General features: G+C 37.2%; 1 protein-coding gene across 3 annotated transcripts in view; it reads right to left on the bottom strand.

The window, feature by feature from the left end:
* The window catches only part of Sfxn1 (sideroflexin 1), a 48,438-nt gene that overhangs the window by 1,547 nt on the left and 19,477 nt on the right, over positions 1 to 27,414 (bottom strand). For 2 of the 3 annotated variants that reach the window (XM_033761637.1, XM_010622147.3), the window contains exons 3-10: positions 22,771 to 22,941; positions 21,674 to 21,772; positions 20,209 to 20,284; positions 19,454 to 19,539; positions 18,417 to 18,544; positions 15,019 to 15,068; positions 3,515 to 3,564; positions 2,800 to 2,847 (exon numbers count right to left, since the gene is read on the bottom strand). In XM_033761637.1, coding sequence (XP_033617528.1) covers positions 2,800 to 2,847; positions 3,515 to 3,564; positions 15,019 to 15,068; positions 18,417 to 18,544; positions 19,454 to 19,539; positions 20,209 to 20,284; positions 21,674 to 21,772; positions 22,771 to 22,941 — 708 coding nt within the window. Of the gene's footprint in view, positions 1 to 2,799; positions 2,848 to 3,514; positions 3,565 to 4,013; positions 4,068 to 15,018; positions 15,069 to 18,416; positions 18,545 to 19,453; positions 19,540 to 20,208; positions 20,285 to 21,673; positions 21,773 to 22,770; positions 22,942 to 27,414 lie in introns of those variants that run through there. The other variant, XM_033761638.1, reaches the window with a different exon arrangement.

Raw genomic sequence — 27,414 nt, 5'->3', positions numbered from 1 at the left:
GGTACCAGGGATTGAACTCGGGTCCTTGTGCTTGCAAGGCAGGCCATCAAACCGCTGAGCTAAATCCCCGGCCCTGCATTTTAATCTTTATAAGGACTTGGAAATGCAGGTATTTGGATTATTTTACAGAAAAGGAGACCTGAAAGGCAACTGAGATGTGAAGCCAGCTCTTTCTTACTCCAAAAAAACCCCATACTCCTCACCAGCGGTACAAGTATCTACAACTACTATTAACATACTTTAATATTTTTTTTGGTACTGGGGATCAAACTCGGGACCTTGTGCTTGCGAGGCAGGCACTGTAACTACTGAGCTAAATCCCCAGCCCACTATTAACATATTATAAAGGACAAATTGATTTTGGAACTGAAGTTAATTCAAACTTTACTGGCTGAAGAGGAATATTGTCTTTTTTAATCTGCTGGGAGAGTCTGTTTAAAATTGCAACAGTTTGGTTCTTGACAGCTGGGCAAAATTCACCTGCAAAACTATCTGATTCTTGCATTAAGAAGTAGTTTAAGTGATGCTTCAACTTCTTTAATGGCTATAAGTCAACTTGGACTTCCTAATTTTTCAGCTCTGCTTATATTTTTCTAGGAATTTATATATATATGTATTATATATATATATATATATACACACACACACATATATATATGTTGATGTTATTACCTTTTAATCGCTGCTAAATCTGTATTTATGTGTCCTTTTCATTCATAACACTACTTGTTCCCTAACTTTATCATAGATTTATTTTGTTACTGTTTTCAAAGAGCTGATCTTGACTTTGTCAAACCTTTACTCTTTGTTAATCCTCTTCTCTTTCTTTGTAGTCTGTTTTATGCGTTTCTCATCTTAATCTCCTTTCTTCTTTATCTGGAGTTTATTCTTTTGTTCCTTTTTATAAACTCAAATTGCACATTTAGTGTATTGATTTTTCAGCCACTCTTTCCTTTCTACCATTTAAACATCTAAAACTATACATTTCTCTCAAAGCAACACATTTGCTGCTTATTTTAATAAATGTTTTCATTATCACTCATTCATGCAAGAGAATGGATAGCTGTATATTTATACAATGAACTATTACACAGCAATAACAATGAATGAAGTATGGCTTCATGAAATAATGTAAATGAAGCTTTTGATGTGAATAAAAGAACAAGTGCTGGAAAAGTGTATATAGCATTATATCCTTGTCTTAAAAAGCCCCAAAGAAGAAAACTTATGTATGAACAATATTCAGAATTCTAATCAAATCTGCAGAGAAGGTATGAAGACAGGTAGGGAGGAGCCCATAAATATATAATTACTTGAAATATTTTTATTCATTGGTAGTAGATTAATGGGTATTCACTGCATCATTAAGAGAAATAAAATACATACTGGGGTCAATGGGCACAGTGTTTTATGAACCAAAAAAATTGTCAATTTTAGTTATGTAGTTGAGAAACAAGAGTTAAAGAGAAAAAACAAAGAAACAAACAAACATATGGACATAAGCCAGAACAATAAGTTTTTTTTTTTTTTAATTTTTATTTTTTGGTACTGGGGATCGAACTCAGGACCTTGCACTTGTGAAGCAGGTGGCAGAACCACTGAGAGAAATCCCTGGCCCTAATAAGTGTTATTTTTAAATGGAGTAAGACAAAAGAGTACTGGTTTCCTAAATGTAAAGCCATGATCTTTTAGAGAGCTTTGACCCTACAACACTAGATAACTTTTCATTTCTTTTACCTAGAGTTTAAGTAAATCATAAAAATAATTGTTATGAGAAATATATTGTTTCTTTTTCATAGCACTCAAGCAAGATCAAGGGCCAGGTAAGATGCTTCTTTTTGTAATCTAAAAATCCTTTTAATCTCAAGATAATAGTAATACATTTCTGAAAAGCTACTTGGTCTCAGGTACCACCTTCAGTATTTAAATATACTGTGTCTAGTCCCTGAGTTTCTACAATACAACACTTTACCAAAACCTTCTTTGAAAGGTTAGGGCATGAGAGGTCACATCTGGGACTTGCTGGCCTAGGAAAGAAAGAGTAACCAGAGGCAGGGGACACAGTACCACTAAAACAAAAACAAAACCAATGAACTGCTTCTTACTTGTTCCTTGATGTAACATTAGGAGGAAGCTGAAGACCTAGATTTAGACAAGGCAGACTCAACCCTAGTCAGTCCAGTTTTACATCAAAGTAGAATGAAAGGGCAGTTTGTAATAAAACACACATGTGTAATACAGCTTTTTTTTTTCTTTGGTATTGGGGATCGAACTTGGGACCTTGCCCTTGTGAGGCAGGTGGTGGAACCACTGAGCTAAATCCCAGGCCCAACAAAGCTTTTGGGTGGGGGGAACCAAAAAAACAAAACAAAACAAAACAAAACAAACTAAATAGGAAGAAGAGAAGCAAATATAAATTACCTAAGCTAGGTACATATAATTACTATCTGGGGGGTGTGGGGTGGAACTAAATTCTAAAATATCTGTTTTGTAGATGCACTTGCCAATGGGTTGGCTGATAACGAATCATATTTAAAGTTTTAGAAGCAAATTTGCAGAAGAGTTAACCTGACTCCTACAAAAGAATACATTTAATAGTAGGGGGTAGAAAGAGCTGTATAAAGAGAGTTTTGAAATTTGACAAACGTGAGTCTGATTTCTCCTTTGTGTTTTCCTTTTAGAGACTCATCTTTAAGTCTTAACTTCCCTATGAATAAAATGCAATAACTACATCTATGTCTTCAGATGGTTTTTAGAATTAAAAGTTATGAATCATTGTGAAGAAGAAGCAATACATACCTTTTCTGAGGAAACAGAGCGCAACACAGGGGAGTAGCAAACACCAAACTTAGAGACAAAAAGGACAAGTCAGCATTTTGCACTCCCATATTTTCAGCTTCTTATTCTATTTTACTTTTGTAACAATCTTTTTTCTCTGTTTAAAGCTTTTCACTTCCTTATAAAAATATGTTTGTGCATTACCTAGGATTTCCAAAATAATGAAAAAACAAACAATAAAACAAAATCCTAAGAAATAATAGAAGTTAAAAGAACCACAGAAATAGCCTTAAATATTTTAAGTTTCTCCAAAGACAGCTCACTTTTCTGTAATTATTGAGACCATAAGTTCCAGGTGTTCTGGCTTGGTCTGATTTTCAAAACTTCTGTCCAATGTTATCTAACCTTTCCCTTACCATTTTATAGGCTATGTATTTGTTTTTAAAAATTATTTTAATATAAATCTAAGTATAATTTCTATGTTAATCACCCCAGATTGATCGTTATACACGATAGACATGTACTGAATTATCACACATAAATATAGGTACAGTTAAAACAATAATATATACTTTTTAAAAAAGGTAATTTCTAGCTGGCTGTGGTAGCCAATGCGTATATTCCCAGCTATTTGGGAGGATTCAGCTCAAGACTGGCCTAGCCCTGGGCAACATAGCAAGGCTCTTGCCCCCCCGCCAAAATCATTGAAAAAAATTAAAAGATAATTTATACTCACCAGAAGCCAACTAATCCAACTTGTATAGGTGCATTCATCCATGGGAACCTCTGTGTTGAGAAACATGATTGTGATAAATACCTTCATGGGGGCTCTTAGGGACCCTGACTAGAAGAAACCTCTCCATATTACAAAACCTGAGTGCAATGTGGTTAGCAAAACTTGGGGTAACACTGCAATGTGTGTTAATGCTCATTTCCTGTGGCCCTTTATTATCTATAAATGAACACACATGCAAAGATCAGGTGGCTTTCATTTTCTTTGTCCTTGCACACAAGGTGTGACTGAAAAACACCGTGAATATTTAAAGTTCACGCATTATAGTAGAAGGCAGATTGATGTTGATCTCTCTCAGAATGCTCCTCCTTACTTCGAGCACACTTATCCTATCGTTCTTGTCATTTTCTGAAGCAGTTCTGGGAGTCCTCTTTTATTAGAGTCTTTAGTTGTACTGCTGAGGAGGCTACCCTGATGTCCTGACGTGATTCAAAAGGTTTACCTTTCACGGTCATTTTGTTTTTAGGGACGAGTCCGCAGTTTCATAGTGCCAGATCTGGTGAATAAGGTGGATAAGGATACACTGTAACATTTTCATTTGACAGAAATTGCCACAAACGTAAAGGGTAAATTGCTTCAGAAAGCAGCAAGAACAATGGGACAAATACGTTCAAAGCAAGGGGGTGGGAATTTTGAGGGGAATTAATGACAATGTGTATTTATTACTGAGTTTTAAAAATATACACATTCTCTGTATATTTTGATCACACCTTATAATCTGAGTGCAGCTTGCGTATACGGAAGGGTAGAGAAGTAGCTATCATCTAATTATAAGTTATCTCCTGGCGAGGGAGGCAGAAGAGCCTGCTGCCAAAGTATAAAAACAAATGAACCTACATCCAATTTCTACTTCTAGCAGTTACTTCTTGACTGTGGGGAAAAGGTGGGGAGAGTCTAACACCTCAAAGCTTTCATTTCTTTGTTATGCTGCAAAACGAGTGCCCTAACAACTTCAAAGTGTGTGTGAGCATTCACAGAACACTTAGAACAATGCAGACCCTCAAGAAGCATTTACCATCTCTCACTGTGCACTCAAATCGTTCCCGGTTTTAGTTGCTGTCAGCATGGTTACAACTATTTCTGGCATGAGTTTTTCATGCTAGTCACTTTTGTTTCTTTAAATTGAAAGGAATGAGTTGGATGGTTGGGTGGAAAATAGATACAGTTAGATTTTTAGGTTTTAAAAAGGAGTGGGACCAAAATAAATTATACAAAGAATAAAGACATGATAGAGTTATCTAAATAACACCACAGAAATAGCTGCAACCAAGTTTGTGAACTGGTGGTAATGGATTCAGCCAACTTAGTAGAGTCAGCACAAGCAGTAACAAGATAACGTGCAGGAGAGGCATACCCTGGCCCCCCAGGAGACTCTTCTGGACAAAAGGAACATCAGGAGTATCAATGTAAAAGGAGAAAGATAAGGACTGAAGAGGAAAGGAGAAATATCATCAAAAAGACATTGGTCCATGTAGGTTATGCAAGGGACCTAACCCTTAAGAGACAGGAAAATGTGTCACTCAACAACAGTAAGCCCTGAGAAATGCATCATTAGGCGACTCCTGTCTTTGTGTAAGAAATACATCACAGAATAGGCTTAAGCACCCCAGAACTATGGATAATCTTATGGGACTATCATCATTGGCTGAAATGTCATTATGTAACACATGACTGTACTATATCTTGGTTTTCTAAGGAGCTGGTAAATCCTTGCCTAAGATCTTCCTGGACATGTGAGAAATGGGCTGGTATACAGCCTTGGTGATGGGCAGGTAAGCTAAATATTGAATGAGACCCTGTGAGTAGGTGAACATGAGCCAGTGAGACCAGCCTCCTCATTTCAAGTGGACGCTTGTTGCAGCAAACCAGGCTAACCTGTTATCCAAAAGGGAACATCGTGAGAAAATGAAAAGATGGAAATAAAGTGTTTGTAAATGGGGAGGGGAGGAGGGGGTGAAGGGAGGGCAGGGACAAGGGGAAAAAATGAGAACCAAGACCTGTCATGTAGAGGTACAAGATCCCAATAATGAATGTAACCTAAAATGTACTAATAAACTCAATTAAAAAAAAAAAAAAAGAACCAAAAGGGAACTTCTGTGTGTCACCCCAGGGCTGGACATGCACAAACTAAATATTGACTGTGGCTCATGCAGTGGGTTTCAGTGGGAGGACTCCTTGTAAAAACAGGGATCCTGGAGAAATCCAGGTTATCCTGTAAAACCCAAACTGATGCCATCCCTTTTCCTGACTCCTCCAGCACCCCATCCTGTTGAATGCACCCCTGTTTCTCAAACAGAACTTACTCTGATACCAAATGAGTGAGCTGTAGATGTATGGTCTTTCCCTGGGAATTCACAGCTAAGGGTAAAGTCATGTCCTACTTAACAGAACTGTACAAATACATAGGGGATACTTCAAATAACAAGTTCAGATGAATTAAAGATAGTAATCATAAGTTTAAATCACATATATTATAGTCAACAAAGTGTTAAAGTCAATATGACTCTAAGTTCTTTTCCCCAAAGATATTTTCCAAATAGCTTAAGTCAAGTGCACATATTTCATGTTCACAGTGTAAATTCTAACATGTTTACAGCTATGAAACCATTACTGCTATCAAAATAATAAACATGTCCATCACTTCAAATATTTTTCTTATTGCATCCTTTCACAATTTGCCCTATTTCCTAAACCCTATACTCTCTTCCCTGGTTACCTCTGATCTACTTTCTGTCACTATGTATGAGCTTACATTTCTGGGGTTTTGTAGACAGTAGCTACTCTTTTGTGTAATTACTTTGGAAATTCATTCATATCAATAATTCATTAGTCTTTACTCAATTGTATGGATATGTTACAATGTGTTTAACTATTTCATCAGTGAAGAACATCTGAATTGTTTACAGTTTTTAAGGGGGCTATGAACTTTTTTGGTTATATTGGGAACTTAACTCAGGACCTTTGAATTGAACTACATTCCCGGACCTTTTTTATATTGTTAATTTTGAGACAGAATCTTGTGAAGTTATCAAATTGCCCAGACTGGGTGCAAACTTCTGATCTTCCTGCCCCAACCTTGCTGAGTGCTGGGGTGACAGGTGTGCACTACCATACCTGGCTCCGAACATGCATCTTTTATGGATATATGTTTCCACTTATAGGTAAACACCTAGGTGGGAAATGGCTGGATCATAGGTAGCATGTCTAATTTTGTAAGAAACTGCCAAATTTCTTTTTCATTAGTTCATGTTTGCAGTACACAATGAATACTTTCATTGTGGGGAGTTTGTACACATACATGACACAACTTCTTTTTGCTCCCCCAATATCTCTTGGTCTTCTTTCTATTTGTAAAAGATCTATCTCCCCATATCCTGTTGTCTATTTTTGTTTTCTTCTTTATTTATACTTTGGGTTTCTCCTATAAGAGAAACCATACAATATTTAAGTTTGTGTGTCTGATTTATTTGATTTAACATTACATATTCAAGGTATATCCACGACCCAAATATTTTATCATATAAGGATAAAAATCACATGAGTATGAACAGATCCAGAAAAAACTGTTGACAAAATCCAACATCCATTCATGAAAAAACTTTTAAGAGAGTAGGTACCTCCCTCAGTGCTTGAGAGGCCAAGGCAGGAAGATTTCCACGAGTTTGAGGCCAGCCTGAACTACACAGTGAGACCTGGTCAAAAAAAAAAAAAAAAAGAAAAAAGAAAAGAAAAAGAACAATTCTTCAAGAAAACTGTTCACAGTAACACCATGACGTTAGGCAGTAAACTTTTTGGTTAGCTGCAAAAATTTCCATGAGTCATCTGCCCAAAGCTGGTTCCTTTCTCCAGTGTTCCAGTTGGCAAAAGATAAGTCAGGCGTGGGGGGAAGGATGATTCATGCCAAATGCTCCCTGAGCATTATCATTTCAAAGAGCTCAGAATGTTCAATTAATCTCCTGTTTACAGAGGAGCTGCATCATCTGCAAGGTGAAAGCCCGGAGAAGCCCATCCCTATGGAGGAGGCAGCTCTGGCCACGGGGTGTGGGTCCTGTGCAGGCAATAACCACACGGGTAGCTTCCGCTGCTGGGGAAATCATTTCTGGAGCCTTTGTGAAGGATGCACAGTCGAGCCCACCTATTCTAGCAGCATGTGAAAGTATGGATACCAATATAAACAGTCTCCATGCATGTTTTAATAATGGTTATACTATCATCTCTATGTGGGCAAAATGTAATATAAAATGGAGCAGCAACCCTGAACTTGGGAATGGCTGGTCTGAGCAGGCACCTCAACAACACTCAGGCATTAATTTGTCCAAATCACATCTTCCATTGAAACTTGGACAGTTAGAGCAGATCCCCTACAGCTAGGCACCTGGACCAATCCTTGAGCCGCTCTCACCACCTCTTTTTGAACTTGCTACAAGAGATCTGAAACCAGTGCCCTAGAGGTGAGCATGGGGCAGGCAGATGTCCTCTGAGAGAAGACGAAGTGAGGAGCAAGCTTCCAAATTATTATGGAAGGTGTGATAACAAGACAGGCTAAAAACCACAAATCAAGATAAGGGTGGGAAGGAAGAGGACATATACTCTTCTTTTTAATTTTACAAAAACCTAGAGCAACATGGATGCAGGCTAAGACGCTTGTATCATTTGATAGTTCCTTCCATACGAGAAAGTGCCAAGGTATATGCCAGAGGGCAATAATTTAATGTCTGTAAAGTTGGATTCATCAGATGGGTCACTTACCATTCTGCTGTTATAAAGAATCATGTTGATAATACTGTTTCTAATATTCATTTCATAGATCTTCTCCCTCAAAGACTGAATCAGTTCTTATAAGTCAAGCAGGGATGGATAAAGGAAGGTATCATGACTCCTCCTTCCTCCTGATCATCCATAGCAGAGATGTCAAAGTTGACAGATTCCAGGTGATCCTATCATTTGGTAATTTTTAGATATAACCACTGTATCAGTGCATAATCTATCCCTCATAATTTTATTTTCAATTACTTTTTGGTGTTTTTTAGACCCGGTCTCACAATGTAGTTCAGGATGGGCTTGAACTATGTAGCCCAGGCTGTCCTCAAAGGTATAGTGGTCCTCCTGCCTCAGCCTCCCAAGTGCTGGGACTACAGGTTGTGCCACCACACCCAGCCCCTTAGTAGTTTTGTTTTATTTATTTATTTGTTTGTTTGGTATTGGGGATTGAACTCAGGACCTTGCACTTGCGAAGTAGATGGCAGAACCACTGAGCTAAATCCCTGTCCCCCCTTAGTAGTTTTAAATAATTAATCTTTCCAAAATTTTAAACCAGAAAGAGACCTCAGCAAACACTTTCATGAATCCTGAAAATAAAAATTTCTTAAAGTAAAATGTCAATACGATTATAGTGGGGGATTTCAATTCCTCACTCTTACAAATAGGCAGGGTACCAGACTAAAATTCAACAAAGAAACAACAGAGTTGAATCAAACCATCAAACAAAGGGACTTAATTGATATGTAATTTTGTTCAACAACAGCAGAATACACATTCCTCTTAGCAGCACACAGTGTTTTCTCTAAATAGACCACATGTTAGGTCATAAAGCATGCTTAGATAAATAAATAAAATGAAATTGAAACAATCTCTTGTAACCTATTAGATCATAATGGAATGAAACTAGAAATGAACAGCAAAAGAAACTACAGAAACTATACAAACACTTGCAGATTAAATACTATACGCTTGAATAATCAGGAGGTCAAAGAAGAAAATAGGGAAGAAATTCAATTACAATCTCACCAAACATCTAATTTATGGGACACGGTGAAGACAGTTCTAAGAGGGAAAGTTTATAGCTATGAGTGTACACATTAGAAAAATACAGCAATTCTAAATAAATAACTTAATGATGTGTCTCAAGTTCCTAGAAAAACAAGAGCAATCCATATTCAAAACTTGTAGAAGGAAAGAAATTATATAGAAGGAAAGAAATTATAAAGATCAGCATGAAAAATCAATGAAATTGAGACAAAAAACCCCCAAACAAACAAAAAAACCCCCACCAAAACCAAAACAAAATGAACAAACAAAAAAAAAACCCCAAACAAGACCAAAAACCCCAATGGCTCAATGAATCAAAGACTTGGTTTTTTGAAAGGATAGATTACAGTCATTTATGACAAGCCCACTGTCAACATCACACTAACCAGGGAAAAACTGAAAACATTCTAAAATCAGGACCAAGACAAAGTGTCCATTACCACTGCTGTTCCAGTACTCAAAAGTACTGTATACCTAACATGAACCAATAAAAGAATTTAAGAGAGAGAGAAAAAAAAACTTTAGCCAGAGCAGTCAAACAAGAGAAATAAAAGGGATATGAGTAGGAAGGAATCAAACTATCCTTATTTGTAAATGATATGATCCTTTACATAGAAGACCCAAAAGCTACACCAGTATAAATGTGGGTACACATATATCACCATGGCATGATGCTTTTTATTCTTTTGGGAAGATACCCAGAAAGGGAATAGGTGGGTCAAATGGGACCTCGAATACTAGTTTTTTGAAGAATCTACAAATGGATTTCCACAGCAGTTGCACCAGTCTATACTCCCACCAATAATGGAGAAGGGTTCCTTTTCCCCACATCCCATCCAACATTTATTATTGGTTGATTTCTTTCTTTGTTTTTTTTTTTTGTTTGTTTTTTTTGAGACAGGGTCTCACTATGTAGTTGAGACTGACCTGGAACTCACTATGTAGCCCAGGCTGGTCTCAAACTCACAGTGATCCTCCTGCCTCAGCCTCCCGAGTGCTGGGATTAAAGGCATGCGCCACCACACCCGGCTTGGAAGATTTCTTGATAGCAGCCATTCTTTCTGGAGTGAGATACAAAAATATTGTTTTAATTTGCATATCTCAAATGACCACTGATGAATATTTTTCATGTATTTATTTGCTGTTACTAATTCTTCATCTGAGAAGTGTGTATTCATCTCAGATATCCATTTTTGGACTGGGTCTTTAAATTTGGGTGGGTTGATTTTAAAAAAATTTTTATATGTTCTAGATATTAGTCCTTTGAGGAAACACTGGCTAAATCAGACACACGTGTAAATATCGAATTGTCTCTCTTTTGTGAAAAACTGAAAGTGAAAATAAGGATCACAAAGAATAATAAATTTGGGAAATAGGAAGAAATTGTTCAAATTCATACAGAATGAGATACTGTCAATACTTAAAAGTATTTCATGAAAAAAAGATATACTATTATTAGGAGATGAGCTGAGATTAGCAAATGAAAATATATTCTTTTAAGATCATGATACACAGTGTATTTACCATGATTATTCTCTAATAATTTTGTTATGAAAAATTATTTTTTCGTAGAATGGTTTTTGTATTTTTTTATTAATATGTAATTGTAATACATTAAAATAAAAAAAAACACTCCACCAGAAGACTCTTTATACATTCAACAAAGTGGCAAGACACAAAATCAACACACAAAAATCAATAGTGTCCTTGTATGCCAATAACAAACCTATAGAGAAAGAAATGAGAAAATAATACCATTTGGGGTAACTTCCAAAAAATTAAGTACCTAGCAATTAACCTAACCATGGAAGTAATATACCTGTATAACAAAAACTACAGTACTCTGAAAAAAAAGAGATTGAAGAAAACATTCAAAAATGGAAAGACATTCTGTTTCTGGATAGGCAAAATCAGCACTGTCAAAATGCCCATATTTCAACAGTGATATGTAGTATTATGCAGTTCCAATTAAAGCACCAACAATATTCTTCACAGAACTAGGAAAAAAACCCTTAAAATTTATATGGAACCAGAAAAGATACAGAATAACCAAAGCAATCCTGAGCAAAAGGAGCAAAGTAGGAGGCATCACAATCCTGGATTTCAAGTTACACTGAAGAGCAACAGTCCAGAACACAGCATGTTACTGGCACAGAAACAGACATGTAGATCAACAGAATAAAACAGGAAACACGGAAACAGTCCTGTTTACCTTTAGCCATCTGATCTTCGACAAAAGAGCCAAAAACAAATGCTGGAGAACAGACTGCCTCTTTAACAACTCATGCTAGGAAAACTTGTTTTCAACATGCAGAAAAATGAATCTAGATCCATCTCTGACCCTGTACTTTAAAAAAAAAAAAAGATCAAAGACCTAGATATTAAAAACAGAACACTGAATCTGAATCTGCTGTAAGATAAAATATTTAAAACTCTTGAAGTCACAGGTATAGGCAAATAATTATTATAAAGTACAAAAGAACAAAAAAGATCTGAAAAGATACAATTTAAAAAGTAGGCAACCAAAACAGACACTTTTCAAATGAAGACGTAGAACTGGCCAATCAGTACATGAAAAAAAATGTTCAGCATCTTTGGCTATTAGAAAAAATGCAAATCAAAACAATATCAAGATTCTCACTTCAAAAAGAATGGCCATCATCATGGAGTCAAAAAACAACAAATGACTGTCTCGCAAGCGCAAGGACCTGAGTTCGATCCCTGGTACCAAAACAAACAAACGAACAAACAACAACAAATGCCGGTGAGGTCTGTGGGGGAAAAAGGAATCTTTCTACTGTTGGTGAGAACATAAACTAGGACAACCGCTATGGAAATCAGTATGAAAATTCCTCAAAAAACTAAGAATAGAAATCATTTGACCCAGCTATCTCTCTCCTGGATATCACATCACATAGTGATGCATGCACACCCAAGCTGATAGCAGCACAACTTATAATCTTAAATTATAAAAATAGCCTATATGCTCATCAACAGATGAATAAAAAATGTAGCATGCATTTGCAACAGTGTAGTATTCAGCCATAAAGAATACATTTGAGTCATTTATAAGAAAATGAATGAATCTTGAGACCACAAAGCTAAGTAAGATAAATCAGACACAGGAGGTTAAATATCACATGCTTTCTCTTATATGAGAAATCCAAAATATAAATACCCTTGATTTAGGAACTCAATTTGTTCATGAGGGCTGGCTGCAAGTCAAGTTGGCCATTTGAAGGCTCAGGGTCCTCTACCCTTCAAAGTCTCTCTCCTGTATATAGCAGATCTCAGTGTCCGTACAGAGACAGAGACCATCTGGTAGCACAAGTGGCCGGCATTCGGGTCACAACTCAAGACCTTGGTGATAAGTTAAAACTAAAATTTTGGTTGTAACCACAGTTATTTGTATGTCAGGACAGTTGTAACTTGAGGGTTCACTGTAATTTTAAGAGCAAAATAAAGGCGAGATAGTAGGAAATGGGAGACTTTTTGGAGATGGGGAAGGGGTCTGGGGAAGAGAGGTTCAAGGTGAGGAAAGGGGATTAAAAATGACCAAGATGCAACATGTATATGTATTAGTTCCTCAAAATTAAATGTAATTATTATGTATCACAAACATTTACAAATTTAAAATAAATTTAAAAACTTAAAAACTAAAAACAAAATGAGTCAAAAAAGAGCCTACACATTTTGTGCTACATAGTAGTCTCCTCATATTCAAGACCCCATTTGAGTCTGAAATGCTGGATAGTACCAAGCCTGATATATACTACGCTTTTTTCTCTATATATGTACCTATGATAAATTTAATTTATAAAGTAGGTGTGGGGAGAGATTAACAAATAACAAAACAGAAGCATTATAAAAAATACTGTAACTAAGGGTTACTTGAACACACACACTGTGATACTGGGACAGTTGCTCTGATAACAAAGATGGCTGCTAAGTGATTAAGGGGGAGGTGATGTCAACTGCGGGGCTGTGCTGAGCAAGGGAATGATTCCCATGCTGGGTGAGATGGTATCGGACAGTATGAGATTTCATCACACTGCTCGAAGGGCGCACAGTTTAAAACTTGTGAAATGCTTATTTCTAAATTTTCCATTTTATATTTTTGGACTTCGGTTGACTATGGGTAACTGAAAACATAGAAAATGGTGGCAACTACTGTACCTATTGCTTCATTGTTTATATATATATGAAATGGTTTTGTATTTTTGTTTAATCTTGAGATTAAGACTGCTAGAAAGCTCCAAAGGAGATGAATGAGGATTCAGAGGGCTTTTGAGGGTCTGGTATCCTGGAACCTTGGGGATGTCCCCCTGGAACTCTCCAAGGAGCAAAGAGACTGTTGTATCACTACAGTATAGAACAGTGATGGCGAACCTTTCACAGGTTTCATTGATAACAAACAGCCTGTTGTGACACGCGTGCCATAGATTTGCCACCGCTGGTATAGAGTAACTATGTATGCTATTGCACATGAATATTGACATATAAGGATGATTAAAGTGGAGGTTCTAAAAAACTGGAGCTTGGGAATATAGCTCTTTTAGGTCCCCAGAGGTTCTGAGACTATGTGAGAGGTGCTAAAGAGAGAAACCCTTCCCCCACATCATCGGGTACACTGACACACAACAATCTAGGCACACTGCCCAAATGAGGCACTCAATAGCATTATTTCTTCACAGAATATTTTAAACTTATTTTTCCAGGAATATTATTGCATCAAAAGTGTTTCCAAAATGTTCTCTCATTACCTTAGTTGTCCTACTGGGGCCCATACATATTGTACAGATTTATGAATATACTATAAAGTATTTAGAATTCTTCTTACCTCTACCTGATTTAAAAAGTGTTGGGTGTGTGGACAATGTCCTTTTTCTAAAGCTTTATAGGTCTCCTCACTGTGTCACAGTTCTAAGACTCAAAACACTTCATCCCAAGGGAGCTGCCATGGTCACCACAATACACCTGCTCCTCCATTGAGGAACCTGGGCCTCTGCTCCCATCAGATCTAGCCATTCAGTTTTTAAACACAGTGTGAACCCAATGAGTCACCCCATCCCACTGCATGCCATGTGCCATACGAATGAGAAAACGAAGGTTAAGCATAAATAATATTGCACTAATCGTGGAACCCACAAAATGCAATCTAGACAAAATGCATACAGTACACGGAGATTCCCTGGTTAAAATTTCTTCTGTAATGTTTTCAGAACTTTATGGAGGATAGCTGATAGACGAATAAATCATTAGATGTGATAACCAAAGAAAATAAACACTAGAGCTCTGAATTCAGTAGTCCACAAAACTACTATTCTAAATTATTTTTTATTCCTGATGTATGGATATATAAACATATTCTATATTCACGCTTTTCATTTCTACCTAACCAGGCATACAATAACTGAGTGTCCCTCACAATAGCAGTATTCCTCATTTACAAAAGCTTTTACAAATCTGAGATGAGAAATAAAATGTTCCCAGAAACATCTTTTTAAATACCTAAGTACATAAGAGCAACTGCACTGACCTTCAAGTTCTTGCTATTTATATAGAAAATATTCTGTATAGTTCAAAGTCTGAAAAGGTAATTAAAATGACTGAGAAAATGACAGTAGACCTGGGCTTACCTTCAAAAAGGCTTTCTTTTCCAAAGTGTTCATGATAAATGGAGGGATGGCTAGAAGTAAAGATAGATCTACTTAAATCTTTGTTTAATGTCATTTTCAGCTCCCCCACCCCCCAACAGTTTGATAGAAAACTTACATCACTTTAAGGTGATTTTTACACTGGTAGAGTGAAAACAATTTGTAGCAATTCTTTAAATTATTAAATTTATTGATCATTACACTGTGTACATGTATCAGATTATCACAGCATACCTCACACATTTGTCTAACTGAACTGATGATAAATAAAATATACATCAATAAATTTAACTTTACTAAATTAAAAACTAATTGCATCTTCCCGATTTCTGCCTAAGCAATATAAAAGCTACAGAGTTTTATAATCTTGAACAGAATTCTACATGTAACTTTGAACTGGCAACAGTGCAAACATCAGGAACTTTCTCCTTCATAATAAAAAAAGCAAAGGTGACTTTCCCTGGGTGTCTATAATGCATGGAGAACACTGCAAAAGATCTTGCTTCAGTACATGCTAGCTTGTCTGCTAGCTGGATAATGCTGGGAAAATCAGGTAACTTCTCTAAGTCTCAGTTTTCTGTTTCTTTCCAGCTATGAAATGGGGAAATTGTATTAAACTGGCCATGACGATTAGACAAGATAACGCATGTGAAATGCCTGGTATGTGGTAGGCAGCATGAGTTCACTAATTTACAACGTTCACTAGACATAACTGTCACATCAGCTACTTCATTATATCAATTGCCCTCATAAATTTCACTGGCACAGAAAGACTGAGCTTCTTCTTCCTTGGGGACTAAATAGTGCTTTAAATAACCACATTAGTGAAAATGGAGTTGTTGGGCTGTTGGGACTCCAAGTGTGACTTTCCAAAAACAGGAACGACTCAAACCAAAAACAAGAAAGACTCAAACCAAAAACAAATGCAGACAGGAGTCCTGATATTGTTTTCAGTAAATTTGGAAATCAGGGCTTCGTAGTGATGTCAGGCTGAACTCCACAGCCTCCTCTTAGGTAGACAAGGATATTGCTCCTGGATCTGGGCACAGTTTGCCTATGCTGCAGGACTGTGGCTTGCTAGGCACCACCGCAGAACACACAGGGACACCCAGGGGCTCCTAGGTTAAATCAGATAACACTGACCTCCCCTCAATTATCTTGGGATGCAAATACAGTCACCCCTCAGTATCCATGGGGTATTGGTTTCGGGAACACTTGTGGATGTTCACATCCCTTATATAAATGCTGCAGCATTTACATTCACAGTAAACTACACACATTCTCCTGTATGCTTCAAATCTTTTCTGCATTACACAGTATATAATACCCAACACGGTATAAATTTTATGTAATAGTTGTACTGAATTTTTTAGGGAATAATGACAAAGGAAACAAAAGGCTGTATATGTTAAACATAGAAGCGATTTTTTTTTGTACCAGGGATTGAACTCAGGTCCTTGCACTTGTAAGGCAGCTGTGGAACCACTGAGCTACAATCCCTGGCCCTTAGACGCAATTTTTAAAAACATCTCTGTGGGTAGTTGAAGCCATGGATGCTGAACTGCGGAGAGGAGGGAGGGCTGTAGGAAATGCAGTTTTCCTTCACATACTTTTCTTCAACTTTTCACAATGTAGAAAGGAATTTAAAATAGCCAAAACTTCACTTAAGAACTTCCTTTTGTTTGTTTGTTTTTTTTGTTACCATATCAAACTTGGGACCTTGAACTTGGGACCTTGCACTTGTGAAGCAGGCGGCAGAACCACTGAGCTAAATCCTTGGCCTGAGAACGTCCTTTTAATAGCCAAGTGATGTCTGCATAAAGCCTAGGTGACCAAGTTAAACACAGTTTTTCAATTTATTTTTCACCTGAAAATAGCACTATAACTCCTATTTCCTCTGGTTTCTGAGTATGTCTCAGAATCATCTCTAGGCTCCTATTCTGAAGGCAGCTTTAGGCAACCTTGTGGTTGTCAAAGAAATTATAAACACAAGGCAGCTTCTCCACCTCTGGTCACACTGGTTTCAAGCCCCATGGAGAAAACTGAATAGTTCCTTGGCACACATTTAACTCTTCCAAGCATTTCCATTTGCTCTGTGTTCCAAGGGTTTCTGATTAAATAAATCTTCAGTGGAAATTATTTCTTTCAATGGACTTTTGGAAATTTCTTTTAAGATTTGTGAGGATCAAGATCCTTCTTTGCAAATTCTCATTACCTCTACTGAATCCTTTGGTCTGGCTCACCAGCCACAGTCTCTTGCCTGGAGAGCTGAGCCAGCCTGCTGAATGGATTCCACACAACATCTTGCACCCTCCAGTCTGTTCTTACACAGCACTCAGAGGCATGCGTGCAGGTAAAACCCAAGTTGGATTATGCCATTCCTGGGCTCAAAACTCTGCATGGCTTCTTACCCCTCAGACTAAAAGCCAAAGCTTGAAATGCCAAAGCAACCATCCACATGCTCTCCAGGATCTTGGCTTCCTTCTGTGGCTCCCCATGGCCCCCTGTACCCCAGCTATGCCTTCTCGCCTGCCACAACACAAGAGATCAGCACCTGCGGCCCCGTGGCTACTGTCTGCCCAGAATGTTGGTTCTACTTGGCCCACGTCTTCATCTTCACCCAGTCTTCTTCCAGGCTGCTCTCCTAACTTCAAAACCTTCCGTTTCCCCTTAGTCCTCATTTCCATTCTACATATAGGTTAAGCATCCCTAATTCAAAAATCTGAAGTCCAAAATGCTCTAAAATCACAAACTTTCTAAGCACTAAAAATACCACGGTGAAAATTTTACACTTGACTCACGTGACAGGTCAGTCAAAATGCAGACATGTAATATATAATTTATTCAGCATCTTCAAGGGGAATAAAGTCCCCCACATCCTCATTCAGCTGTGATACACAAACTCTGTTTTGTGTACATAATTATTAAAAAATGCATAAAATTATCTTTAGGTCATGTGTATACATGGTATATAAGAAACATAAATAAATTTCACGTTTAAACTTAGCTCTCATTCCCAAAGTAGCTCCCATGATGTATACACAAATATAAAAACAATACAGGGCTGGGTATTTAGCTCAGTGGTTCTACTGCCTGCCTTGCAAGTGCAAGGACCCAAGTTTGGTCCCCGGTACCAAAAAAAAAAAAAAAAAAAAAAAAAAAATAAAAAATCTAAATCAAAAACACTTTTGGTCCAAAGCATTCCGGATAAGGGATATTAAACTTCAACTATACTTTTATTTTCTTATTTATCTTCACCTCCCTCACTGTAAGGTAATTTTCAGAAAGGGGAGTGACCTTTTGTTGTGTTTACTGATAACCAGAGGCTTGCTCATCTCAGGCTTCTGGACTAAATGAATGGATGAGCGAGTTCTACTGACCCATGCCCGGGGCTGCCATGAGAATCCTGGAGATGACGACTTGTGTGATGGCTTGTTTCGCAGCATTTGCCGATTCACCCAAGCGGTTCCCATTTTCATCGGTGACGGGAATGCCAACTTTGAGTTCCCTGCAGAGCAAAACACATGTAAAAGAGTTCACAGACACCTTCACGCAGCATCTTGAAAGAGCACTGTGTTGGGAAAGAGCAAGTCCCCACACTTCATCCAGCGCCCACTCAAATGTCATTTTTGGCGCTGACGTGTCTATTTTTAAATGCCATGAGTAAGTTCAATCCTCTTGTGATAGACACGCAGGTAAAAGCACACTAGTACGCCTTTTAAAAAGGATGTACCTTTCCAATAACAACAGCATTTGAAGGGTAGATATTAAAAGATACGGCTACTTTCTAATGTTCACATACAAATTTGAGGAACTTTCTAAGTCAGAAATAGATGTAACACATAGCATCACTTCAACTAATTGTACTGACATAGCAAAAGTCTTACACATGGCCCTACCGAATATTTATTAACTGTAATCACTAACACAGTAAGGATAATTCTGCTATCACAGTTCTTCATTATCAATTTGAAAATGCTTTTTCTTGTTCTTTCTTTTCCTTTGATGTTTGCCAGTTCTAACAAAACACGTTCAAAGATACAGGTTAATAATAATAATAATAAAAAAAGCCTCAAAAGAAAAGTCCACAGGGGAAAAAGGGACCTATTTTAGAGAATAAACTTGGTAGAGACCTTCCTTGCTGAATTCAAGCACAAATCAGTATAAGCTCGACAGATCTTTGAAACTTTTTATTATACTGAAGAAAGATGACTCTAAACCACCGCACTCAGCAGCCTGCTTCAATAATGAGCAATGCATCACTAAGCTTCTTATATCAATGGGCCCATCCTCACCTTCAACCCCAGGTACTGTGAAGAAAATCTGATCCCATACATTTCCTCTGCATATATTAATACGAGAGCTTCTACAAAGCCAATTATTATAATAGACTCTGCTGTGCACAAGTTTCTCTTACCTTTGCCTCATTAATGGAATATTAATGCAATTAGCAGCAGCTACAGCAGCAAAGGGGACAAAACGTCCTATCAGTGGCGAGACGTGCTGTGGAAACGATAATCCCAAGAAACATTATGTCGCTTTTCCTAGAGAACTGAATGGAAATACTCATCTTTTCTTAAAATGCAGGATCTTAGTTGTATGGCAACTCGGTCTAAGAGCACTTTTAAAACTTGTTTCCTAGTGGTGTTTTTGTATTTCCAGCAATGGGCAGACTCCTACAAATTTTGAGAGCTTAGTGTAGTTGAAGATATGTGGGTTTTAGAGTCCCAGTCTTAAGCTCATATGCTGGCTCTTCTGCCTCTTCAGAGACCCTGGCTGCCATATGGTCTTGGGACTGGGGGAGGGTGCACTTGGTACTAAATACATAGGGCCAGGCCCAGACCACACTCTTGGGTGATATCATGGATGACAGTCCTCCCCACACTCTTTGGAAGATGTAATTAAAATATGTAGCAAGAGATAATGAAGACGATAAATAAAGCTACATGACTGGAATTCTTTGGAGCAATAACAGAGGCCCTTAGATCCGGACAGGTGAGGAGAAACTGGAAGTCAAAGCTGAGTACCTTGGGGCTGGGGATTTAGCTCAGTGGTTCTGCTGCCTGCCTCGCAAGCACAAAGACCTGAGTTCGATCCCCGGTGCCAAAAAAACAAACAAAACAAAATAAAAAAACAAAAAACAAACAAAACCCCCCCCCAAAAGCTGAGTACCTTGGTTAATGCATTAAGTCCCAGGGCCGTTGCCACAGCACCAGTTGTTGCAGAGACATAAGCAGTTCCCAACTCTCTGCAAGGAAAAGATCCAGTGTGTAAATGACAAGTGCATGTCAGGAGACTCTGGTCCATTATTTGAAAAAGTGTGAGAGAAACACAAGGGTATGCTGAAAAGTGGAGACTCCAAATAACAGCATAGAGTGTCACGCTGCAAGTGGAAGAACCTAGAAAAAAAGCAAGTAGACCTCCCAAAACAGGCTTCTTTGCACTACAACCCCCAAGAAGGGAACAAAAAGGCTGAGTGCTCACAGCAGGGAGGTAGCAGGGAGTGTAGAGGGAGCTATGAACGCAGAGAACCGCAGCTGGGGCACAATGTTTGGCGCATATTGCCTTAAATCAGAAACACTTCTCCAAATAATACATATAAACAGCAACATGCAATGCTGCCACTATTAAAATGTGGCCTCACTGTATCAAAATATTAAAAGGCCCATCTTCAAAGTACAATAAGCACAAGCAATTCTCGTGATTGTAATAATACCCGTAGGTTGCAGATTTCAATATTTTTGGTTCCATTTGATGACAAGAAAAGACCACGGGCTGCTAGAGGCCATTTTCCTTGGTAAAAAGGAAAAACACTTTTCTTTCAAGTGTTACACAAGTTATACCACCATTTGTGCTTAAGTAGTCTCTTTGGCTTGCCTAGAAAATAATTTTTTTTAATAGGAGGAAAACACATAAACACATTACTTTTTGAGGGGCTCCAGAAGTGAACTATTTTTAAAACAAAGCAAGTATGGAGGTCACACTATCATTATTTCTCCTTGATTTCTGCAGAGAACACTCTGCTGACTCCTCTGCTTTGATTCTGATGACTTTGACTCGTGCAGGCGTGATGGGAGTACAGGTTATCATTTCCCAGGGACCAGGCCTGATTCACTTGTCATGTGTTGTACAGGGGCACAGAGCTTTGGGGTGTGATAACCTTCTACCAGCACCATTAGCAGCATGAATGCTGTCTGAGAAGTAGGACAGAAGACAGCTATTTATATGAAACAGAGGGAGAAAGAAAGATTTTACTTAAAAAAGATGACACATACTACTCTGTACAACATAAACAATTTGCACAAAGACAGTTTCTCTCATATGAGAAACCTAAGGTAAAAATAAACTAAGGAGCAAAATACAAGGTAATAGGAAATGAGAGATAGACTTTTTGCAAAAGGGAAGAGGAACAAGAGATGGAGGAAGTGGGGAGGGAAGGGAAGGGGTAGAAAAAAGAATTGAGACGTGTCATGTCCGTGTGCCGATTTCCCATGATGAGTGTAATTGTTATGTACTTCAAACATACATTAGTCAAAAATAAAAAAAAGTACACGCTTAAAAAATAAAAAGAGAATACCACCACTTAATCCAATGAGCACTGGAGACGGGCAACAGAGGTTAAAGCTTAGAGCCTTACTTTACAGTAAGCGGGGCATCTCCACTTCTGTTGGTGTAATTAACGACAGCATTGAAGGACTGGTTAATCCACTGCCAGAACAGCACAGCCGGAGTGGTCCTAGAACAGAGACATCCATCACACACCCAGCACCACCTGCGACCCTGCCTCTGCACACAACAGAAAGTATGCACAGCAGAGAGGAGGGTGTGAGAGGGGGCGAAACACTGGGCCAGATGCATGTGGGCCACAAGCTTAGGACCTGAGTGGCTTCCTCTCTGAGGACAGTTTCTTCATGCCCAAGCTCAGAGGTTCCTGTGATGATGACATAAAAACTGCAGAGCATCTGGTGCACTCCAGTAGACACTAAATAAATGTCAGGACCCTGTATTTGGGCAAAAAGAAGCCATTTGTGGGCCAAGCGGTCTCAGTCTCTCTTATATACAACCCTGTTTGTTAATGTACCTTAACGTCTGTCTATCCTATATCTATCCTTATACCTACAGCTTATATAATTTGATTAGAATTTGCTGATAGACTCTGTTTCTTTTATGTTATTTGCTTTTGGGTATGTGATGCAGGGAAAACCAACTTTCTCTTGAACAAGATGCTATTCAGTCAAGGGAAAAGATAAACTAGATCTTCGAATAAAATATCTACTTAAAGGCATCATCCAGACCTGTTGCTTAATAGAGGAGCAACATTTATACAGAGTGGGACTAAAACTGAGATGACATTTATGATATTTCTTTACTTTTCCCAAAGCAACACTATTTTTGTTTTTTTGAGGCAGGGTCTCACTATGCTTCATAGGCTGGGCCTGAACTCCTGGCTCCCACCTCAGTCTCCCAACTAGCTATGACTACAGGTATGTGCCACCACATCCAGCTACGTACCCCAATTTTATTTTTAATTCTTTAAAATTAATTTTATTGACTTTACTTATGGGGTGCAATATGATGTCTTCATATTATGGAATGGTTAAAAAAAGCTCACTATCACTCATACACTTAGGAAATGACATTAATTTCAATAAAATTATTTACAAATTATTTACATATACTCTGGGCTTTTGTAATGTTGAATGAGTGATGTGTTGCTACACATCAGTAACTTACCTATAAAAAGTCATCATGCAGCCTGTGATGGTCATGTTCATTGGAACCTGAGCTGACATCCTTCCTATCAAAATCATCTTTTCACCAGTGTCAGGATGAAAAGCAGAATCGTAGATGTACTTTGCTCGCCATAATTCATTTTCTGTAAGACCTGGAGGAACAACTCCTTGTCTAGGAAAATGACAACAAATGACACAGCAACTGTTCATTTCAAATACCTCACCAGTACCCCAGGGATAAAGGGCTACAAGGTTTTTAAAAGTTGACACTCAGAAACAATCATGCCTAAATAAAATGACAAATTTGCTATATACAGTTAATAACTATTTTTAATTCTTATTTTGCATTTACTTATTTAGTTTTGCTGCTGGGGATCGAAGCCATGGCTTTGCATGTGCTTGCTGAGTGAGCCATAGTCCCCAGACCATTTCAGTAAAAAAAAAGTTAAATCATAAAGGACAATAAGCACATAAAACATTTCAAACCTAGCCATCTCAAATTATCTGTAACTTGGAAAATAAAATCTTGTTTTCTAAAGTAGTACTTAGCTTTGAAATATTCTTTTTTTTATATGACATACTGAAAAGTGGAATTTGAACTTTGTAGATTCTACAACATTCTTATCCAATTTGACAAAAGCTATGCAATCAAAAATACTAACTCACGGCTGGAGATTTAGCTCAGGGGCATTGTGCCTGCCTCGAAAGTGCAAGGTCTGTGGTTTGATCCCTGGTACAAAAAACAAAACAACAACAACAACAACAAAAAACCAAAAATGAATTTATTTTTAAACCAACAGTTTGGAAACCTAGATTTGGAAGATGTTAGTGAGAAAAAGTATTACATATTCATTACATCTTTTCCTATCAAAGAAACTTGTTCAGTGTGAGAAATTTAGAAAATGTAGAAATTCATTAGCGCAATTAAAATCACTCCAGTCTTTGCCTGTTGGCCACCACCTGTAATGTTTTGGTGAATACACGTTCACCCTCGCTTCTAGGATTTCTATGTTCTGTGTTTATTTAAAGGCCTCAACACCAGATCTACTGCTTAACCACTTTTTAAAATTCAATAATATTTTGCAAACATTTCAGTGTATTTTCAGATATTTTTCTAAATCATCTATACCACATTAAATTGTGCTTTGCCCAAATTTACATCCACCTACAGCAACAGAATGTGACCTTATTGAGAAACTCGGTCTCTGTAGACACAGTCAGGGTGAAGCCATACTGGATTAGAGTGGTTGTTAGAGCCAGTGAATAGTATTCTGATGAGATGGCCAAGAACAATACACAAAGATAACAGTAAGGACAGAGGCAGAGATGGAAGTGATGTGCTAGTAAAGCCAAGGGACTCCTAGGACGTCCTAGAGCAACAGGACCTAGGAAGAGGTACAAGGGATTCTCCTATAGAGCCTTCATCAGGGAATGGCCCAGGTGACCCCCGGATGCTAGACTTTCTACCTCCAGAACTATAAGCGAATACATTTTTGTTGTTTTAAGTCACCTGGTTGGTGAAAATTTGTAACAGCAGTTATGGAAAATAAATAATTATCCTTTTAAAAAGATGCATAGCATTTTACCATGTTATTTTAAAATAACATAAAATTATTCAAAATATACCAGTCTCCTAGCTTTGGGGTATTTCAATTACTTTTAATTTTCCACTTATTAAATATAATTAAATAAATAAACCTTCATATATAAATATTTCCCCACACACTGAGATTTAGAAAGAAATAAACAATTTCCTGAGACAAAAATTATATACAATATTAAAACTTTAGATGTCTTTTATTATTTAGATACATCTTTGCTTTAATCATCAACAAAAACAGAATCATTTATGTAACATATGTATACTTTATATACGGTGGGTAATTAACCTAAATTTTAATTTGGTTAGTTATCTGCCACCCTAAAAATTTTGTATTTCGAATGTAATCAAGTATGAACCACCTAGAAGTTGTATAAATATTTACCTAAACTTACCACATTTTCGTAAGCATAGCTTTCTTTTTATCCTATAAAATTTTAATTTATTTGGAATTTACCTTAAGATTGAAAACGTGGAACTTGGCTGGTCTTTATCAATTGAGTTTTGTTTGTTTGCTTGCTTGTTTTGGTACGGGGGCGGTGTCGGGGGGACTGAACTAAGGACCTTGTGCTTGCAAGGCAGGCATGGAGCCACTGAGCTAAATTCCTGGCCCTCAGTTGAGATTTTTGTGAATACAGTAGTGTAAGTATTAGGCTTAATTCCTAAGACCTTCTAAAACCAATTTATTTGCCTTACACCTTACATCAAAACCCATCATTATAATCTGATAGTCCATTTAAATTCTTGGTGGAGCAATTGTTGCTCATTCTGCTAATCTTTTCTAAAAGTGTCTTAGTTACACATGAATTTATTCTTCTAGAAAAACCTTAAAATTATTTCATAAATTTTATAGGTGATCAAAGTTTATTTTGATTGAAACTGGATTGTCTGGAAAGCAGTGACAGTTCACCCAATCCTCTTAAATGTCTCTCTAGTTATTCAAATTCTTCTTTTAATGATTCCCAGTAGTCTTATTATTGCCACATACTTCTGAGTGAGTTTGTTCCTGGATGCTTTACATTTTTTTTTCAGCTTTAACTGAGTTTATTGGTACATTTTAGGGATACAGTACAGTTACATTCATTGTTGGGATCTTGTACCTCTACATGACAAGTCTTGATTCTCATTTTTTCCCCTTACCCCTGCCCTCCCTTCACCCCCTCCTCCCCTCCCCATCTACAAACATTTATTTCCATCTTTTTACATTTTTTATTGTTTTTACGAAAATGAGTAAAAATATTTTTTAACATATTATTGCTGATACACAGGAAATCACCAATTTTTTGTGTATATTACAAGCAGTCCCTCCCATAATACTACTTCATTTGTTCCATTGGTTTTCCATTTTTATTGTTGAGAATATAATCATTTACCAAACAACAACAAAAAAAGACCTCCCATTTTTTCAATATCTGTATGTTTTATTTCTAGAATGACATTTTATATAATAATGAATATACAGGTGTCCAGAACTTGCTCCTTGACTTTTAGGAGAATGTCTCAGAGCAATCTTTCCAGTGGCCTATTCTCTTGGATATTAATAGATGTCATGAGAAAAGAGAAAAGATCCATGTTTAAGTTTGGAAAAAAATAGATTATATAGCTTTCTTTACTCTTTAGCTTCTTGGAAACTTTAAAAAGTTAATGGGATGTGACATCTTTAAGAGTAGCAACGTGAACTCTCCCAAATTTAACCACAGAAACCACCTTCTTTTTTCTGTTTTCTTCTGTTCCATTTCTACAATCTTTTAGGAAGTTCTGCTGTAGCAGTTTATTATTTAGTGTAATGCTGGCTGTTGACGTGGAATATGAATTCCTAAGAAGGACTACACATTATTCTTAGCTAATTAATTATTGTTAAGAATTAGATGCATAATATTGCCTTTTTTGGGCTAAAATTATCAAGATGTAGCCTTTTGCTTTGACATATTGATGTGATAAATTACATTAAAATATTCTAAAATTAAATCACATTTTCATTCTGGGGATAAATACTTCAAGTTGTTAATTGCTACTAGAGATAAATAAAATTGTTTTTGAATATTGATCTTGCATCTTTTGGCCTTGCTAAACTCACTTACTTGACTTTACTTACTTATTTTTGAGATACTTCTAAATAGATGATCGTGTTTTCTGTGACTGAAGGCAGTTTTACTTCTTTTATTTTCTTTATACATTTTATTACTTAAATTTTCTTTTATGGTACTAGCTAGCACCTTTAACACAGCACTGAATAAGAATAGTGAGAGCACAAATCCTTAGCCTGCTGCCAATGTTACAGGAAAGTGATAGTTATTTCACCATTAAATTTGATGTAGGTTTACTTTTCCTTTCTACTTCTAATTTGTTGAAAGAGCTATCGTAAGTGCATGTTGGCTTCTGTCAGCTTTGTCTGCATCTACTGAGATGCACTTAACAATTTAAAGCTAGCCACAGAGAAAAAGGGAAATACTCAAAATAAGCAGAACTCAAGTGGGGCTTGAATATGAGACTGGCTTAACATTTGCAAATCACCACCACAAGTTTACTCTTTATTCTCTATGCCTCTGATACAATCTTTTCTATACCTTTCTTTCTTTTACATTAGGGACTGCAAAACCATAGCCCACAGCTTGACCTAAGGTGAGCCAAGAATTATTTTTTCATGTTTAGAGGGTTAAGAAAATAAGAAAGACTATTCAATATGTATGTATGTATGTATGTATGTATGTATATGCAAATAAGGAGCAAAATAGAAGACAAAAACAGGAAGGGGGAGAGGCCCAAATGGTTCTCCAAACTGTCTATTCCAGTGTTTAAAAAATACTTTAATATATATATATGCTATTTCATTAATTTTATTTCTCTTAGTTCACTCAAAAGAAAGTTTTGGCTGTTACATGTTTGATTCTTCTTTGTAAGAGAGAATGAAAAGATGAAAATAAAGTGTTTGTAGATGGGGAGGGGAGGAGGGGGTGAAGGGAGGGCAGAGGTAAGGGGAAAAAAATGAGAATCAAGACTTGCCATGTAAAGGTGCATGATCCCAACAATGAATGTAACTGTACT

Source organism: Fukomys damarensis, unplaced genomic scaffold (genome assembly GCF_012274545.1).
Source record: "Fukomys damarensis isolate Sample0158 unplaced genomic scaffold, DMR_v1.0_HiC HiC_scaffold_9, whole genome shotgun sequence".
Taxonomy (NCBI): Eukaryota; Metazoa; Chordata; class Mammalia; order Rodentia; family Bathyergidae; genus Fukomys; species Fukomys damarensis.
The sequence above is the reverse complement of the archived record's forward strand: the minus strand, read 5'-3'. Positions and strand labels throughout refer to the sequence as shown.